The sequence below is a fragment of the Brassica napus genome, unplaced genomic scaffold (genome assembly GCF_020379485.1).
Source record: "Brassica napus cultivar Da-Ae unplaced genomic scaffold, Da-Ae ScsIHWf_886;HRSCAF=1258, whole genome shotgun sequence".
Classification (NCBI taxonomy): Eukaryota; Viridiplantae; Streptophyta; class Magnoliopsida; order Brassicales; family Brassicaceae; genus Brassica; species Brassica napus.
The window spans coordinates 15,870-35,463 of NW_026016925.1; the positions used below are offsets into that span (position 1 = coordinate 15,870).

At 39.3% G+C, this 19,594-nt stretch overlaps 4 protein-coding genes and 1 pseudogene across 4 annotated transcripts; 3 read left to right on the forward strand and 2 right to left on the reverse strand.

Annotated features, from left to right (window-relative positions):
- Nucleotides 1–142: 142 nt before the first annotated feature.
- On the forward strand, nucleotides 143–1,632 carry LOC125606448 (annotated as a pseudogene).
- A 5-nt stretch (nucleotides 1,633–1,637) lies between these two features.
- On the reverse strand, nucleotides 1,638–3,029 carry LOC125606451. Its single transcript, XM_048775516.1, has 2 exons — nucleotides 2,777–3,029; nucleotides 1,638–2,689 (listed from the first exon to the last, which is right to left on the reverse strand). The coding sequence occupies exons 1-2, from the start codon at nucleotides 2,904–2,906 to the stop codon at nucleotides 2,148–2,150; spliced, it is 672 nt and encodes a 223-aa protein (XP_048631473.1). The 5' UTR covers nucleotides 2,907–3,029; the 3' UTR covers nucleotides 1,638–2,147.
- Nucleotides 3,030–6,465: 3,436 nt separating this feature from the next.
- LOC125606447 (putative F-box protein At3g20705) lies at nucleotides 6,466–9,008 on the forward strand. Its single transcript, XM_048775514.1, has one exon. It carries the CDS (start codon nucleotides 7,865–7,867, stop codon nucleotides 8,969–8,971), a length of 1,107 nt encoding a protein of 368 aa, XP_048631471.1. The 5' UTR covers nucleotides 6,466–7,864; the 3' UTR covers nucleotides 8,972–9,008.
- Nucleotides 9,009–9,421: 413 nt separating this feature from the next.
- On the reverse strand, nucleotides 9,422–10,101 carry LOC106451851 (probable histone H2A.2). The gene is made up of 2 exons (XM_013893829.3): nucleotides 9,862–10,101; nucleotides 9,422–9,776 (listed from the first exon to the last, which is right to left on the reverse strand). Exons 1-2 carry the CDS (start codon nucleotides 10,048–10,050, stop codon nucleotides 9,564–9,566), a joined length of 402 nt encoding a protein of 133 aa, XP_013749283.1. The 5' UTR covers nucleotides 10,051–10,101; the 3' UTR covers nucleotides 9,422–9,563.
- A 5,695-nt stretch (nucleotides 10,102–15,796) lies between these two features.
- LOC111213396 (organic cation/carnitine transporter 4-like) lies at nucleotides 15,797–19,309 on the forward strand. Its single transcript, XM_048775518.1, has 2 exons — nucleotides 15,797–16,310; nucleotides 17,964–19,309. The coding sequence occupies exons 1-2, from the start codon at nucleotides 15,905–15,907 to the stop codon at nucleotides 19,118–19,120; spliced, it is 1,563 nt and encodes a 520-aa protein (XP_048631475.1). The 5' UTR covers nucleotides 15,797–15,904; the 3' UTR covers nucleotides 19,121–19,309.
- The last annotated feature ends 285 nt before the right edge of the window (nucleotides 19,310–19,594 follow it).

The window sequence follows — 19,594 nt, forward strand, 5'->3', positions numbered from 1 at the left end:
AATGTCACAAGATAGTTCCTCTCGTTGGTACTGGCAAGTTTGTAGCAATGGCTATCGTTGCTGAATATGGTCAGCCATTAGAAGAATCTTCAGCAGAGAATCAAGAATCGCTTGTGAAAACTGCTGTTACAGACAAGCGTGTGCTCCAGTGGATGCTAGTACTGAGTCAAATAGGTATGGTTGTTTTACTAATACATAAGTTTATGTTCTTGAAGATCTGCTTATGATATGGTGAAGCTTGATGTTATAAGAACGGATCGTTATCTATGCTTTATGAGAGTGAGAATAACCAAGCAAGACTTTGGGATGTTCTTGCCATATTCGCTTGGTTGAATCCTGATATTGGTTATGTTCAAGGTAAAGTCCATCTTGGTGCTTAATGATGACGCTACTGTATGGTAACTAACTATATATTTTTGTGTAGGAATGGATGATATATGTTCGCCAATGATAATCCTACTAGAAGATGAAGCTGATGCTTTCTGGTGCTTTGAGCGTGCAATGGGAAGAGTAGTAAGAATCTAAAACGTTGGTATTGTTTTTGTTGTTTTCATGGTTTTTATATTTTTCTTGAATTTTCAGAGAGAAAACACATCAATGGGGATACAGACTCAACTTGGTATGCTCTCACAGGTCATTAGATCCTAGACTCCACCAACGTCTAGGTATTCATTCCTTACTTTTGTCTTCTTTTGAGCTTTGTTTTGTATGCATTAAGTTGGGAGATGTACTCTTCTTTACACAACAAAAGATCTAGACGGTGGAGAGTTTCTGTTTGCTATAAGGATGCTGATGGTTTTGTTCAGGAGAGATTTCTCCTTCCTTGATGCCTTTTACCTTTGGGAGGTAAGGTAACAAGACACAGCTCATGTTCTGTTAGGGTTTCTTTTTGAACTGATGATGATAATAAGAATGTGGTTTCAGATGATGTGGGCTATGGAGTACAATCCAAACAAGTTTGCATCATATAAAAAAACAGAGAAAGGAACCAAACAGGATCCGAGGTTACTGAAGCAGTATGGTAAGTTTGAGAGAAAGTATATAAAGAGTGGTCAAAACGAGCAACACGACAGCACGCTTGCTGTTTTGTTGTGGCGAGTGTTCTTGAAACAAAGAACAAACGTCTCTTGAAAGAAGCTAAAGGCCTAGACGACGTTGTTCAGGTCTCTCTGTCTCTCTCTATGCCAAGATACCTCATGAGAAACTCAACTCTTTAGTGTGTTTTTGGTTGCAGATATTGGGTGATATTGCGGGTAATTTGGACGCTAGAAAAGCGTGTAAAGAAGCGTTGAAGATTCATGAAAAGTTCCTGAGAAAGGTGACTACTCTTCTACTAATCATCAGATTACTTCTCCTTTAACGTTCTGTGAGAGTTACTAATAGTTACATAACATGTTACACGTTCTTTCAGGCTAATAGGCAATAGACATAGCTTAACCATCTACCATATTTTCCCGGTTTTGTTAAAAACCAATTTTGATATGATCTTGGCCTGAATTGGTACCGTTGGACGCTCATAAATGTCTGAGAACGTCTCTAGTTATTTTGTTCTTTCATGTTGATATGATCTATACCTACGTGTGCCGTTTCTTGTTTAAAAGAAGGAACTTCGTGTCCTTTTATTTTTTTTCATATTCTGTGGAAAATGATGCAAGTGTAATCAACTAAACTAATCATTGTGTAAAAGAGCTTCGGTGTAGCTCATTCCTCCTCCTAGACGTACGCCTGAGATACAAGCCACGATGCTTAAACTGTGAGTCTGTGACACTCCATATCCTTTTCACTGACGGGAATCACATGTGTTATGCTTATGTCAAGAAAAGGCGTCACAACAACGCTGCCACTATGTCCATCGTGTCTTCCGTTGACAACCCAAAAGACACGCCTCAGTGGGGTTGTTGACCCATTACAGCTAACTAACTGGTCATTCAAGTTATTCTCATGTTCGTGTTGTACCTCGGTATCTACACAATCTATCTCAATATTTTCCCAGTATATGTTGGAGGATACTGCAATAGCGCCGCCAAGGGTTCTATGAGTTACCTTCAGAACAAGATCTTTGCCAAAAAACTGAACGAGTGGCGTGTCCTGAGAACTTGTAAAGGAAGACTCAAGAAACTTAAGCTGCAGATCCTTCAAAGCCAGTTTTACGGCAGTGTGCTAGGAACCATCTCCAACAACCCTCCAGTCACAAAAATAGTATTATGGCGTTTGCTTTCTTTAACGATCGAAATTTTTTCACTAACCTTACCAAAGTAAGAATAAAGGTCCAGAACAAAAAATAGCTGCTCCACTGAAGCATTTGAAATATATTGCTCACAAGCAACTCCTATGCGAACAATACCACCAAGAGGAGAAATTGTTATCAATGGCTTTCCATCAGCAGATACCATAGCAACTTCTAAAGACACGTCTTTTCCTTCAACGCAGTTCCATAAAACCCATTTCCAGACCAGGAGAATTCTGAGGTTCAGAAGAGTTGGGAGATGTTTCCAAAGCCAAACTAAAATGTGAGACTCTAGCTGTCCATTTCTTTTGGCTGGCGTCAATGGCTGCCCCGGCCATAGAGCGAAGCAAGCAGGATCCTTCTCCAGGTTTAGTACCCTAACTTTCAGGGTAGGTGACTCCGCAATGGATAAGTTCTCAATGTGAAGCCTTGCTCCAGCGAAGACCTTTTTTGCTGAAAGATCTGCTGAATCTTCCAAGTTACTCATGTCCTATGGAACAGAAACATCCAACTCCTTGAGGGTGAACTGAAGAGAGTTAACAGAATTACCAGGCAAAACGAAGAAATCCTTAAACAAGCTTCTTCCTGGAGATGAACCTGAGAAAGTAGATAGGAAGAAAATGGTGAAGAATTTGTTGAAGAGTAGAAAACTTTTTTTTTCTTTTACATACACAAACATACCATGAGTGGTTGGCACTGGATAACTGTCATTGAGAACAAATGTGGTGGTTTTGGGGATGGCTTGACCTGAAGAGAGTGTAGGGAGATCAAGGGTACATCCTGAACAAATTGCCACGGCCCGTTATCCAATGGATATATGAGAGGGCAAAAGTTCTTGGCTGTCCCAATTATATAGAAGGAAAATAAATCAGTACAATGGAGATGTTACTTGATGTTTTACTCAAATTCACAAATATTAAGAAAAACTACTTTTTATCAAAATCATCACTAAATTATAATATAAAATTAGTTTATTTAATTATAAATAAAAATTAAAAAAATTTAATTGGTTACACAGTTTTTAATAAAGTTAAAGTTACATAAATTTGTGCAGATTTTATCTATTATGAAACAACAAAATTTCTCTAAAACATCAAGTATATTGAAACGGAGGGAGTACTTTTTTTGAAAAATACAGTCCAGAATTATTAATACCAAAGTTAGGAACTGCAAGATCTTCGGTAGCAGCTTTCATAGATGGTTGAATAAAAGCACAAGGAGAGCGCGAAAAAAGATCCCTGAATTGCAATCATGAGTAATTATGCAAGAACTTTAAATATAAAGTTTCAAATCAACACATGCACAAGAAAACTGAATCACTGTTAAGAAACATAAAGCAATAGTTCACCAAACCAGCAAATGCATGTGAAACAAATAAACCAAAGAGGGGAAAAAATCACTCCGCCGGAACTAACATCGAATGGCAAACACTGTCAGCGAGTTTCTGGGTTCCTCATTCTATAAACAGTGATAGAGAAAGTAATAGTATAATTCTTGAAAGAGCCATCAGAAACAACTATTTGAGCATGTAGAAGGGTAAGTCACAACTAAGAAAAGTAAACATGCCACGAGAAAATTGTTGATATGATGACAGGGAGCAGTTTGAACTTTCACCTTAGAAATAGTCCACCAATCAAGATCTTAGTAAAATAGTTAGCTGATTCTCCGTCTGAAATACAGGCCTGCAAGCATATAGGCCTACCGAAGTAAAATTTCAGAGCCATATAATTCAATAAGATGCTCAGAGCAAGGAAGTGCACTTTACATATCAACGGAAGAGAAATATACTCCCTCTGTTCCCGAAAGAAGGATTTTCTAGAATATTTACGCATATTAAGAAAACAATTAATTTTTTACAATTGAATTTATCATTTATTTTACTATACATTTTCCAATAAATATCAACCAATAATATTCAACCAATTCAAATATTTTCAATCAATGTTTCTTAAAAATATACAACTTTTCAACATTAACTACTAAAAGTACCTTAAAATTTTAGAAAATCTATCATTTTGGAACAAAAAATAAATCTAGAAAATGCTATTTTCATGAACAGAGGGAGTAGTTTATTGTCAAACCCATTGAATGCAGTAATCATATTAACTATAGATTTTTGCCATTTTAATGAGAGAGCAAATTGATAGTCATGTACCCTAATTTCTTTATGGAACTCCTAACTTTGTCCTGAACCCAATTTCATTATGTTCAAATCATACTAAGCTTATACATGTTCCAGAACTAAGAAAGTATCACTGTGTATGCAGGAAAAAATATCAGGAAAGTTACTACTTGAGAACATACTCGAGAAAAGAGGAGTGATTGCATCAGTAGGTCCAGTTGGAATTCTGAAATGTCATGAAGAATGGTAAAAGTTAAACCCAAGAAACAAGAGTAATGGTTCCATGCAAAACTGCACTATTAGCTAACAGGTGAGTCGGACTCTGAGCCCAGCAAAGTGAAGGATATATTATATTTAAGCATCTCCGAAACTAACCAGCATCTTTAATGCAAAGAAATACATGGTCCACAAGAACAGAGACAAGAGACAAGAGACCGTCCTGCTGCTTCAGCAGACTGCTTAAAAGATACCATAAAGAGTGAGAAAAAGATTTCACAACAAAATTTTCCTTCAAAAAGATCGACAGGAAATATGAAATTTAGGACCTGCTGAGATTTTGGATCCACATCTCCTCTGTTTAGACATAGATACATTCCAGTTAAAAAGCGGAGGAGAGCTCGTAACCCTATTCCTAAGGATAACGGGTAGGCTTAGTTCCATATCAATCAACCAGCTATCTAAAAACTAAGAGAGAATGTTCTCAAACCTGGTTCACTAAGCGCTGGACAAACAGTTTCTGGAATGTGTAACTGGATCTCAAGCCCAAGTGGACTGTTTAGTGCTGTTCTCTGGACTGTGATCTGAACAAGAGGCCACCATCAGGGGTAACGCACCAAAACATTAAGTTCCTTAAAGCGTCCTACTCCAATTATGATATATATATACAACTAAAAGACAATCAGAAACAAATGTTTTACATGTGCTTGGCCAGAAATTCCATCTAAAAAGCGTTCTCCGCCAAAGAAAACTCGTTTTGCTTGCACCATCATCATCTCTGAGATTTTCTTCTTCAGAGCGGGCTAAATTAGCGTCAGTGAACATATCAGGATGTGGCAGAAGATCAATTGATAAAGCTGCCCATTCAAGTTTCTGGTAATGAAAGTATATGCATCACAGGTAGAGAAACCAAAACATATTTAATAATAATATCTTCAAAGATGATCATCAGGAAGGAACAAAGTAGTTTGGAATAGTGGTATCAACGACAACTGGGTAAAAAGAGTGGCATCAATCAATACCTTAAACAAATAAATAAATCCGGTGTTAGTAGAGAAGTCCCTTGCTTCTTTCAGATTTACAACCTGTTACATGATCGATCAGGTTCAGAAACACTTATCCTTCAAGAAAAGGATTTTATTACAATATGCTCGCAGAGCTCACCTTCCAACTCTCATTAGTGGTGTACAGAACAAGGTTGCGTATTGTAATAGATGCCAGCGGAGCAGCAGGCCTAGATAAGAAGTACAAAAGTTTAGATTAGACATACATAAGAAACATCCCAATGCATTCATAATAAACTCCGATAGTTAAGAACCATAGTAAGGTTTATGCATCAAAGAACGCTAATGGACGAAGTAAAAGCAACTTACCAGGCTGCACCTCCTTCACGGTGAGCACCACCACCAGTTTCAAGAAGAAGATTGGCCACTTTTACTTGTAAAGTCATTCCGTCTGCAATCTGATCAACATAATGAAATATATAACTGCAAATAAACAAAAGGATTTATATGACTCCAAGAAACTAAAATTCTGGAATGTTGAACAAGTAGCAGAAGAGATACCTCACCTTGTCAGCAAATCCATAACCGTTACTTTTTCCAGAGGCGGTAGGAGACTGAGCACTGAACATAATGAGAAAAAAAACAAGACTCAACGGACTCAATAATACTCTGGCCGGGGAATAAAGCAAGCCTCAACCAAGACTGAGTAGAAGCAAAACAGATGACGTAGGGTTGCCCTTACCTGCTTGGGCCCTTTGTCACATCAGCATCAGGATTCTCTTCAAGAACAAGATCAAGTTTATCGATTTGCACAACTACAGGCTCTGATTGCTGACATATGGCAGCTATTTGAGAAGAAAAGTGAAATAGAAAAAAATCAATACTTGTGGTCCACAACAAGAGAGATGGCAGAATTAACAGAAATAAAATAACATTTCAGTTTAATAGCTATGTTCTATCCACTTAAACTGTCACTCGCAAGCAGAAGCTATGCTATTACTTTTCAGAATCCTGAATCTATATTCCATCAGAACTACCTCAGAGCTATTAATAGTCCCATTAACAGTCCCTGCTTAAACTGTCACAATTCTATCATCCTAGAGAAACTAGCACAAATCAAAGCCATGTTCTTTAACAATCTTATATGATAGAAACTAGTAAGATATACACACACAATGCTCATGAGGGGTTCCTTATTTCAACAAATCATCTGAAAATCAAGAAAAGACAAAACTAAGATGCACAGATGAAACAATTCAACAACAAATGAGATGTTCATCAGTAGGCTAGCGAACACAAACCATTAATATCTGCAAACACACACACACACACAAAACCTGAACCATAAAGACACAATCTTTTCCAGCTCAACTCACTGAAGAAGGAGAAGAAGTGGACCTAGATTAGATTAGAAAGCTGAGCTGTACGGCCTTGAAGCTTGAATTGATCTCTAGTGAATGATTTGAGCCAATACTTGAGAGTATACTCCAGGGCTCCATTGTCCTCTGATGATTCTTTATGGCTCTTCTAAATCAAGAAGATGGATCAAGAACAACACCTCATCGACTTGCTCGTGATCACGATCGATTCCCAGATCCGGGAAGCTGTGTGTCCGCAGACAAAAGGAGCATAGGCGTGGGATGATCCATAACTGTTGCGTCCTTAGAGCTAAATCTTGGGAAATTCACAAAAGAGAAGACAGACAGTTAATTAGTGAGGATGTTTGTTACTGTAAGACTGACTGGCACGTGCGTGGTTACTCGCTAGGCACGCGTGAATTGTCTGACCGGCCTGAGATAATGAATCTTACGTAGTTTTCTGGGGTTTAACGTTTCCTATAAAACGCCAGACATCACATGCAGCTCTACGATAAGTTGAATGCATCTTAAGTAAAAGCTATTCATTTGATCATTGTCATTGGGCCACTGGATAAAAAGGCCCATTAGCAGTGAATCGAGTTATGAGGCGTTAACAATCATTAGGGTTTCAATAACAAACTAAAGATTAAACTGTTAGTCTTTAGTTCTGTTTTGGTATTATGTTCAAGCTTCCATTGTTTGGTTAGGACTGATCATAATCTCTTTGGGGTTTAGGGGTTTTTTTAAACTTTTTTGCACCTCTAAGCTTTCAGAATGGCTGAAAAGCAAACTAGGTTGCATTAACATGTAATCAAACCTTCATTGTTTTCAATGACATTTACAATTTAGCAAAAAAAAAGAAAAAAGGAATAGAGTCTTCAAAGATTGATCTAAACTTATTTTTGTTCATCGACCTTTGTTTGGAGCTTGAAACAATATGAAGACGAAGATATCCAATCTTCCTATGGAATTGCTAGAGGAGATTCTCTCTAGGGTTCCGGTGAAATCCATAGTAACAGTACGATCTACTTGCAAAAGCTGGAACGTTTTAACTAAAGATCAAAGTTTTGCCAATAAGCACATTGAAAAAGCAGCAGCAGCACAACGAGAAAGGGTGGTTCTTGTGATCACGGGGGATACCAATGATCTTGTGTTAAGCGTCAATCCTTATGACTTTCACAACAAAACCTTTGGTCCATGCATAAATCGTAAAGGTATACTTATTACTCAAAAAAACTCAGATAAAGTTTGCTTTGTACAACGTGTCTTTCACTGCAACGGTTTACTGCTATGTATATGGAGACGCAACAAACGTTGGCTTTTGGTTTATAACCCGTATTGGGGTAAAACAAGATGGATCGAATGCCCAATACAACGTTCGTGTAATGAGTTGTTTGCTTTTGGATACGACAAATCATGTGGTAGCCATAAAATCTTTAGGCTAAGCACCAGTGATAATTTCGACATCTACGACTTGAGTTGTGATTCATGGAAGACTCGTCCTCATGCAGCTTTTCACAGCAACAATGTAATAAAGTATACTGAACCTGGCGTGTCTTTGAAGGGAAACTCTTACTGGCTTGCTAAAGATAAGCAATCAGGAAAGAATTTCTTACAGTGTTTTGATTTTACGAGTGAGGCTTTTGGACCGCAACTGCCTATACCATGTGAGTTTTTTTCTTTTGCGTCTCTGTCTTCGGTTAAAGAAGAGAAGCTTGCATTGTTGTTTAAACACCAGTGTGGTACTAAGGTTGATGTTTGGGTTACGGATAAGATCGAGCCCGGCGCTGTGTCGTGGAGCAAGTTGTTCAAAGTTGAAACGTTGCAATTACTCTGTCATGGTTGTATGTTTGGGAGTTTCTTGATTGACGAGGAGAAGAAGACCGTGGTGGTTTTTTATATTTTCGGCGGATGTTACACAAAAAGTAGATATATCATTGATGGGGAGAGTGGTGATATCAGACAAGTGGAGAGAATAGGTTCTCAATACTCGAAACTTTACAATCTTGTCGGCTGTTATGTTCCAAGCTCTGTGCAAGTCTAAGTTAACTTATCTCTCTCCTATCCTTAATGATCGTGGCTGCTGCTTCTAATATTATCTTAAAACTCAATTGTTTTGACATCTTCATTATATGTTTCTGAATGACTTTATCGTCCTCTACTTGTACTCTCTTTAAAACTCAATTAACAGACCTTCAAAGATTTAGATGTAGTGTGTTCAGTTTTCACTTTCCCTATAGTTAATAGTGAATCTCTTTAATTTTCTTTATCAAGAAACATAACTCCTTCAACCTAATAATTACAAATCCAAGAACTTGGCCTTACCTTGAGCCCATATGATAAATATACAAACTTGAAAGACGACATTGTATACTTGTGTCAACTAGACTATCGCGCTATTTAATTTCATATTATGTACTGATTGATCTTCCAACAGAAAAACATTGTTCAAGTTCAAGATGTTCTCTATCTTCAGTTCTCAAAAGAAAAAGAGAGTTCAAGATCAAATCTTTTAAGACCAGACATGTTTAACCTAAACAATACAATTGAAACACACTGCAAACGTTTACAGACAAGATCGATTTAAAACAGGACTAATCTAAATCTAGACAACATTATAGAAACTGAACTGAAATCTATTCGTCGTCACCGGAAGGTTTGGAAGCACCACCAGCCTTCTTGGGAAGAAGAAGATTGTGAATGTTGGGCATCACACCTCCATTAGCAATCGTCACGTCTCCAAGCAACTTGCTCAGCTCCTCATCGTTCCTCACCGCCAATTGAATGTGACGCGGCACGATTCTTGTCTTCTTGTTGTCCCTCGCCGCGTTCCCAGCCAATTCCAAAACCTACACATTTAACAATACCAAACCGGTTAAAACCGGTTTACGAAATTAATCTAACAAAATCGACAGAACTGAGTAAATTAATTACCTCCGCGGCGAGGTATTCGAGTACGGCGGCCAAGTAGACCGGAGCTCCGGCGCCGACACGTTCGGCGTACTTGCCGTTCTTCAAGAACCGGGCGATACGACCGACGGGGAACTGGAGACCGGCCTTACTGCTCCGAGACGTCGCCTTCTTAGCAACCCCAGATCCGAGAGTTTTTCCACGACCCGCCATTTGTTTTATGAAAATTTTGAAAGCCAAGTAGAGGGAAATAATTATACAGTGGAAACAACGCTCTCGGTGGTTTATATATACTAGCGCGTAGAGACGTGTGAGTGATGGTAAGCCAATAGAAAGCAACCGCGCGGATTGTATTGTCTGCCGTTGGATTGTGATTTGAATCAACGGTTAGTAATCAAGACTTGGAAGATGCACACTTTTGCGTGAGATTGACCCAAGTACCCTTCAGTTAGCTAGTCTATTACTAGTGGTGACTGGTGACGTCTTGCGTTAACTAGTCAATGAATTTAATGGGAAAGGTTTTAACAACGTTTAATAAATGAACTTAACAACATTTGCTGTAATATTTAGTCATCATTGTGCAGAGAAATTAGCGGAAATGACGGCTCTCTTCAGTCTTCACAGTCCCAGTGCAGTTTTTTTACAGTATGTAACTTTTGTTAATTGTTGATTAATGGAAGTTTTTGTCTAGCAAAACATATACATAATGTTTACTTATTGCATAATTAATTTTAATGACAGTAGTGATCATGGGCCTTTGGAGAAAGTGAAAGAGCAGTCTCAAGCCCACACGGTCACCACCAAAGTTCAGCCTAATCCTCCTCTGTCGTCTAGTGTCAAACAGAAAGCAGTCAAGGTTCAATCTTCTTGCTCCAGTACGACGAGGCCAGCTAATGGCATAACGGTTGGAAATAGATTTGAGTGTCTTGGTACACAGCCTGTCATGTGCTGAGTCAGAGTAGAGGATAAGATCTTAAGTCTCTATATAATGTAAAACGTGAACATGTAATCGGCAAGCAAGAAAGTAATAAAAGTTAAAACGTTCTTCTTCACAAAACTCTAAGTTTCTTCATGGTATCAGAGCCATGGAGGACTCTGACGCTATTTCTACGCCATCACTGAGTATCTCTCAGTGTGTGACGTTAAAACTCACATCTTCCAACTACTTGCTTTGGAAGACACAGTTCGAATCCTTTCTTTCCAGTCAATCCTTGCTCGGTTTTCTCAATGGAGGTTCTCTTCGCCCTGCTCCGACGGTAACGGTTCAAGAAGGAGATGGAGTCACAGAGCAGCCTAATCCTGAGTTTCAGAAGTGGATGCGCAAAGACCAGCTTGTCATGGCTTGGTTGTTCGGTTCTCTGTCTGAGGACGCTCTCAGATCTGTCTACGGTCTCACATCAGCTCAGGAGGTCTGGTTCTGCCTTGGAAAGAAGTACAATCGTGTCTCAGCTACAAGAAAACTAGATCTCCAACGTAAGCTTCAAGGTATGACTAAAAGCCAAAGAACCATGACAGAGTATCTAGGAGAGATTAAGAGTATCTGTGACCAGTTAGACTCTATAGGGTGTAGCATGACTGAGCATGAGATGATATATGGTGCGTTGAGCGGTTTAGGGAAAGAGTATGAATCCATATGTACGGTTATTGAGCATTCTATGGATTCGGTTACTGAGATGACGTTTGAAGATGCTGTGTTCAAGCTCACTACCTTTGATGATAAGCTTCAGGTCTATAACCAAAGTGCCACAGTTAATCCTCATCTTGCCTTTCATGTTGGAAGGGGTTACTCTAACAACAGAGGCAGAGGAGGTTACACTAACAGAGGGGGTTATAGAGGTGGTCGAAGCAACAACAACTACTCCACAAGGGGACGTGGCTTTCAACAGCAGTTCCCAAGTGGTAATGGTCGTGACAATGCTAGCTCAGGGTCCGGTTCCAACAACAGACCTACCTGTCAAATCTGTGGGCGGTATGGTCATTCAGATGCGAGATGCTACAATCGCTATGATCAAGAGTCTCAGTCGTCAGATAACCTACCCAATGCGCTCACCACAATGAGACTTTCTGATCAAGAACACAGTACCGGTCAAGAATGGTATCCAGATTCTGCTGCGTCTGCCCACATTACAAGCAACCAGTCTCAGTTAACGTCAGCTGAACCCTATCTTGGGAATGATCAAGTGATCGTTGGGAATGGAGATTACCTGCCAATCACGCATGTTGGATCTGTCGCCTTACACACACAACAAGGTACTCTTCCTCTTGATGATGTGTTAGTCTGTCCTGGAATAACAAAGTCTTTGATATCGGTTTCAAAACTAACTTCAGACTATCCATGTGAAGTTACATTTGATTCTGAAACTGTTTTTGTTAAGGACAAGCAAACAAAACAGGTGATAACTCAAGGCAGAAGGGATAAGGATCTGTATATGTTGAAGGATGCAAGATATCAAGCTTTTTATTCTACAAGACAGAGAGCTACAAGTGTGGAGATTTGGCATCAAAGGCTAGGCCATCCTCACAAGGACATCCTTCAGCAGTTAGCCAGGAGTAACGCTATCAGTTTGAATAAAGGGGGGACATTGGAGCTCTGTGAAGCGTGTCAGATTGGCAAGAGTTGCAGGCTTCCTTTTCTTCTTTCAGAAACTTTTTCTAATAGACCTTTAGAGAAGATACATTGTGACTTATGGGGACCTAGTCCAGTTGTTTCTGCTCAAGGATTTCGCTTCTATGTTATCTTTGTAGACAATTTTTCAAGATTTACATGGTTTTATCCTTTGAAGTCAAAATCTGAGTTCTATTCAGTCTTTCTCCAGTTTCAAACATTGGTAGAGGCTCAGTTTCAACAGAAAATACTTCAGTTTCAGAGTGATGGAGGAGGTGAATTCACTAGCGCTCAATTTATAACTCATCTGGCTAATTGTGGAATCAAACAGATGATGTCTTGTCCTCACACTCCGCAACAGAATGGTGTTGCAGAGCGAAAACACAGACACATTACTGAGCTTGGCATCACAATGATGTACAGCAGCAAGGTCCCTCAACAACTCTGGGTAGAAGCGTTCTTTACAGCTACATTTCTCTCCAATTTGTTGCCTTCTTCGAGCCTACTGAATAACAAAAGTTCTTATGAAGTGTTGTATGGAACGGCTCCGGTGTATACAAGCTTGAGAGTGTTTGGATGCAAGTGCTTCCCCTACCTGAGACCCTACATGAAGAACAAGCTAGATCCTAAATCTTTGGCTTGTGTCTTCCTTGGTTACAATGAGAAGTATAAAGGGTACAGATGTTATTATCCACCTACAGGGAAGGTGTTCATCAGTCGGCATGTTCTGTTTGATGAATCACAGTACCCGTATTCTGATGTCTACAGCAAGTATCACAAAGATACTAATTCTCCTCTGTTGGAAGCTTGGCGGTTGGTGAATTTACAGTCTCAAGCTGTTCTAGATGAGAGTACAGTTCGAGTTACTGAAGAGCTTCATCCCACACGGTCTAAACCAGCTCTTGTAATAGTTCAGCCTGCTCCTGTAATGGCTCAGTCTCCACAGCCGTCAGTATCTTCAAATGAAATGACAGGTTCAAGTAGCTCATCTGAGAGTGATGACCAGGACATCGATCAAAATGAGATAGTTGAAGAACATATAGCTCAGCCTCCTGCTCCTCACTCAATGACCACAAGAGCTCGATCAGGGATCATAAAGCCTAACCTCAAATATGCTTTGTTTACTGTCAAAGATGTCTACCCTGAACCTAAAAGTGTGAAAGCAGCTCTGAAAGATTCAGGTTGGACAACAGCAATGGGGGTTGAGATAGACAACATGGTTGAAACAGAGACGTTTGAGCTTGTTCCACCTGCGTCAGGTCAGAAACCTTTGAATGGTGGATGGATTTATAAAACCAAACTCAATGCAGACGGTACTCTACTCAAGCTGAGAGCTCGTTTTGTAGCCAGGGGAAACGAACAAGAAGAAGGAGTCGACTTCATTGAAACGTTTAGCCCAGTGGTGAGGACTGCTACTATACGAGCCATTCTTCATGTTGCTGTGACAAAGAAGTGGGAGATTAAACAACTTGATGTTCAAAATGCGTTTCTACATGGAGATTTGAAAGAAACGGTTTATATGAAACAGCCACAAGGTTTTGAAGATCCAGACAGGCCTGATTTTGTTTGGAGATTACGAAAAGCTATCTATGGTCTCAAACAAGCTCCAAGGGCCTGGTTTGATAAATTCAGCAATTTCCTTATTGAGTTTGGGTTCCAATGTAGCTTTCCTGATCCATCCTTGTTTATCTATCATCACGGCGCAAGTGTTATCTACCTTTTGCTGTATGTAGATGACATGATATTGACAGGGAATGATACTGATCTGATTGGCAAGTTGATTTATGATCTAAACAGAGAGTTCAGAATGAAGGACATGGGAGAGATACACTACTTCCTTGGCATACAAGTTCATCGCCACCAAGAAGGGTTGTTCATGAACCAGTCGAAGTATGCTACAGATCTCTTAGTTGCTGCTGGTATGAAGGACTGTGCTCCCATGCCTACGCCCCTGCCAATCAAGCTAGATAATCTTTAAGGAGAGGATGAATACTTCGCAGAACCGTCCTACTTTCGAAGCTTGGCTGGTAAACTTCAGTATCTCACGCTTACCAGACCTGATCTTCAGTTTGCGGTCAACTACATTTGTCAGAAAATGCACCAGCCTAGTGTCTCAGACTTTCATCTTCTCAAGAGAATTCTTCGCTATGTGAAAGGTACCGTAACTCAGGGAGTCAACATCAGTGCGAGTACTCATTCAACATTGGTATGTTACTCGGATAGTGACTGGACAGGTTGCAAGGATACAAGACGGTCAACAGGTGGCTTCTGTACCTTTCTTGGCTCAAATCTAATATCATGGTCAGCAAAACGTCATGAGACAGTGTCAAAGTCATCCACTGAAGCTGAATACAGAACAATGTCGCTTGCTGCATCAGAGGTTGCTTGGTTGCAGAATCTTCTTCAGATTATGGGACTAGAACAGAAGATAACTCCTCTGCTGCTCTGTGATAACTTATCTGCGGTTTGCTTGAGTGCTAATCCTCGGTTTCACAGACGTACCAAACACTTTGAAGTAGACTATCACTATGTGAGAGAACGTGTGGCTATTAAGAAGCTTGAAGTCAGACATATACCAGCTACACTTCAGATTGCAGATGTTTTTACGAAGTCTTTGGGGCAGGAACCGTTCTTCAAGCTGTGTAACAAACTCGGTGTCTCCATTCCTCCGACACTGAGTTTGAGGGGGTGTAATGACAGTAGTGATCATGGGCCTTTGGAGAAAGTGAAAGAGCAGTTTCAAGCCCACACGGTCACCACCAAAGTTCAGCCTAATCCTCCTCTGTCGTCTAGTGTCAAACAGAAAGCAGTCAAGGTTCAATCTTCTTGCTCCAGTACGACGAGGCCAGCTAATGGCATAACGGTTGGAAATAGATTTGAGTGTCTTGGTACACAGCCTGTCATGTGCTGAGTCAGAGTAGAGGATAAGATCTTAAGTCTCTATATAATGTAAAACGTGAACATGTAATCGGCAAGCAAGAAAGTAATAAAAGTTAAAACGTTCTTCTTCACAAAACTCTAAGTTTCTTCAAATTTATTTGATTAAGTACAGCATACATTGATAAGATGTACTTGTTTTATATGGTATCATGTTAAATATATTTGTTATATGGTTGAACAATTTAGCATAAAATATTATTGAAACACGCACGTAAATACAGTCCACGCTTACGCTTTATATAAACGAACCAAATATAGATTATATTCTGCATCGACCCTGGCTTTAATCTACTCTTAGAAATTGGATTAATATAGAATGTGACATACGAATTTCCTAAAGAACAACTCATTAAAAAAAAAGTGATTAAAAAATATTTTTCCCTTTTGTTTTCAGATAACAACCAGCAAAAAGAGACTCATTCTCCACACACATCTCTAATATAAATACGGCAAAGAAGGCTTCTCTTTATTTGCGTCAAACAAATCAACGCCGCCAAATACTCTAAAAACTCGAAAATAAATATGGAATCTCCGGAGGATAACAATAACAACGTCCGGCAACCGCTGCTGGATAGTCCAGCGAAGAAAGCAGCCGACGAGGTGGAGAGATTATGCATAGACGATATGCTACAGCGATACTGCGGCGAGTTTGGTCGGTGGCAGATGAAGCACTTCGTGCTGACGTGTCTTGCCTGGGCACTAGAGGCGTTTCACACCATGGTGATGATATTCGCCGATCAAGAACCGAACTGGAGGTGCGTCGGGTCGGATTGTCCGGTCGGATCTTCGTATTGCGATATGGATCCGGGTTCTTGGGAATGGACAGAAGGCAAAGGAAGCTCCACGGTGTCGGAGTGGGGATTGGTGTGCGGCGAGAAGTATAAGATCGGTCTCGTTCAAGCCCTCTTCTTCGCTGGTTGCATGATCGGTAAGTTCGTGTTTTCACCTACAATGTTTTTTTCGCTGAACTCTGAAAATTGAAAAAAAACAGAAAGTAACAGCTGTCGAAAATGAATTACACGTCAATTTTTCCCTGTTAAAATTAAGGTTTAGCGAAAATAATTTCAAGGAATCCAAGATTTTGGAAACACATATTCAACCAAATAAATAATTAAAATATTTTTACTATATACGAGAGGTGTATAAAGGGGATATTAATTTGATATCTTTCTTTATTTAAGCGGATTTAGCTCTTTTTGAGGTTATCTGTTAACTAACTAATAGATTGACATAATTAGTTGTACTTAGCTGTGCTTAAAATATATCAATCGACCAACAGGATTTAAAGCATTTCGATGACCACGTTAGGCTTGAATCTGGATCCTTCAGGATCGTACCACGTGCCCCGTTCACATGACTCTTTTAATGATTTATCCAAATTTTGGAAACACACCATTATTCGGTAGTGTAAAAGATATATCTCAAATTTTTAATAAAAATGAATGATAATGCATTCACTCATATTTTATTATGCGGTCGAAATTGACCTACTCACCAAAAAAAACTGAATTTGATTACCGCAAAAGAACAGAAAGAATTTGAATTACATTATAGCTGTATTGCGGCAGAATAAAGGAAACTATATAACGACAACAAAGTGAGTTGTAGTCATGTAGACTCGAATGCTACTTGTAGTATATGATATACGTGCGACTGACAAATGAGTCACATTACATTTTATCTTGTTGGCTTTTTTTGGTATAGAAGTCATAATATTGTTCATTTCTTTAATTCACTTAAAACTGAAAAGTTAGAACACATATTTTGTTCGTGGCTTCTCGTGCGCCTGCCTGGAATATATTGTATTCATTGGGTTATTTTATGCCCATCACTCATCATTTCATCCATCTTTCTACATGTGTTTGTTCAAAAATGTCTATCAAAATGTGTTTAATATAAAGTAGTCTGCAAACATGCACATAATGATGATTATCACAAATCACATTCGCGTTTGAAATAAACGTGACAACACACTTATCTACTAGACAACATAAAAAGTAGCATTATAGTAATGACTTATATATATATAGGCTTTATGATAGAAAAATCAAAAGTAGTAGTCTTTTGTGGGTTATGTTTAGACTAGTTCTTAAAAAGAGCTAGTTTGGTTTTGGCATATATATCCAATCTCTAAATTTGCTACATATTATATAAATGAACAGGATATCCGAACTCCGAAGGAATATCCAATTACACTTGCATACTTGTCAAAACTTCGATGACGTTAAAGATAATCGTTATCATATCAATAAAAGAATTGTGAGCCACTAGTCCAACATAAAGCACTTCACTTTTTTTACACCATACATATGTTATGGTCCCAATGCATGAACTATCGAACTTTTGAATAAGTCTTTAACCCTTTTTAACTTTTATGATTCACGTTTTCTGGTTAGTTACAAACATGTCATCATGAAATTTATACCGACTTGACTATATGCAGGTGCCTATACATGAACTATCGATCATTTTAACAAGTCTTTAACCCTTTTCAATTATTGTATACATTTCATGATCACGTTTTCTGGTTAGTTACAAACATGTCATAATGAAAATTTATACCGACTTGACTTATGTGCAGGTGCGGGAGTATTCGGACACCTCTCGGACTCGAAGCTAGGAAGAAAAGGCTCACTAACAGTTGTCTGCATCATCAATGCAATCTTTGGCATCGCAACAGCTTTCTCCCCAAACTACTGGGTCTACGTGGCTCTCAGATTCTTAACCGGTTTCAGCACCGGTGGTGTCGGTCTAACCGCGTTCGTCCTAGCCACAGAACCGGTTGGACCAAGCAAACGCGGTGTAGCCGGAATGTCGACGTTCTACTTCTTCTCCACCGGCATTGCGCTCCTCTCCGGGATAGCTTACGTTTTCAGGTCGTGGAGAGAGCTTTTCATAGTATCGTCATTACCGTCTCTCTTTTTCCTCCTCATCGTCATTCCGTTTATCTCTGAGTCCCCGAGGTGGTATCTAGTTAGAGGCAGAGTAGACGAGGCTATGGAGCTGATGCATACGATAGCTAAAACGAACGGCCGTCACATTCCAGCTGGTGTCACACTTTCTCTAGATGACGAGGAAGATAAGGAGGGCGAGAGGAATAATGTTGTCGAAGGATCGCTGAAAGACGTTTTAAACTCGCCTCTAACGCGGATACGGCTTATCTTAGCCATTGCAATAAGTTTCACTGTCTCGATAGTATACTACGGACTAAGCCTCAACGTAGGCAACCTCAAGACCAATCTCTACCTCAACGTCTTCCTCAACGCCGTCACAGAGATGCCAGCTTTCGCCATCACAGCGGTTTTGTTAGACCGGTACGGGAGGAAACCGTTAACCATAGGGACTCAGTGGTTCAGCTGCGTGTTCTGTATAACGGGTTTCGTTGTAGGAGGCGTCGGTCTGTGGAAAACGGTTAGGATGGTTTCAGGTGTTTTGGGGATTTTTGGAATGGCTGGAACGTACAATCTTTTGTTTATATATATAGCGGAGCTGTTTCCTACGGTGGTGAGGAACGCCGCGTTGGGTTGCGCGACTCAAGCGGCTCAGATGGGAGCGATTCTTGCGCCGTTTGTGGTGGTTTTAGGAGAGGGTTTACCGTTTGGTGTGTTTGCGGTTTGTGGGTTAGTGGGAGGTGGGCTTGCGTTTTACTTGCCGGAGACGTTGAACAAGCCCATGTATGATACAATGTTTGGGATGCATGAAGCTGAGAGTAATAGAGGAAGAGATCAAGTGTGTTAAAGAAGAAAAAGATTTAGATATGGGAGACATGGAGATCTTAGGGGCAAAAAAGTAACGGGTTGTTTTGTTTGTAGTCTAACTTGTTTTGCTCTCTTCATGTTTCAAGTGTTGTGATTTTGCTTGCAAGTCTTTGGTTTTGAATGGTGGAACGCTTTTACAAAATTAATGATGATTTTGTTACCCGGTTAATGCGTTAGGTGTTGATATTTTACTAAAACTTACTACCTCCTTTCCCGAAAGTAAGATATTTTCTTATTCCACAAAGATAGATTTTATATATTGTTAAGGTACTTTTTTATACATTTGAAGAACATTAATTGAGAATATTTGAATTGACTAAATTTCATTGGTGGAATATTATTGGAAAATGTATAATAAAATAAAAAATAAAATAAATTATAAACATTTATTAAATTCTTAATAAGCGTGCATACTCTAAAAAATTTTACTTTTATGAACATAAGAAGTATTTAA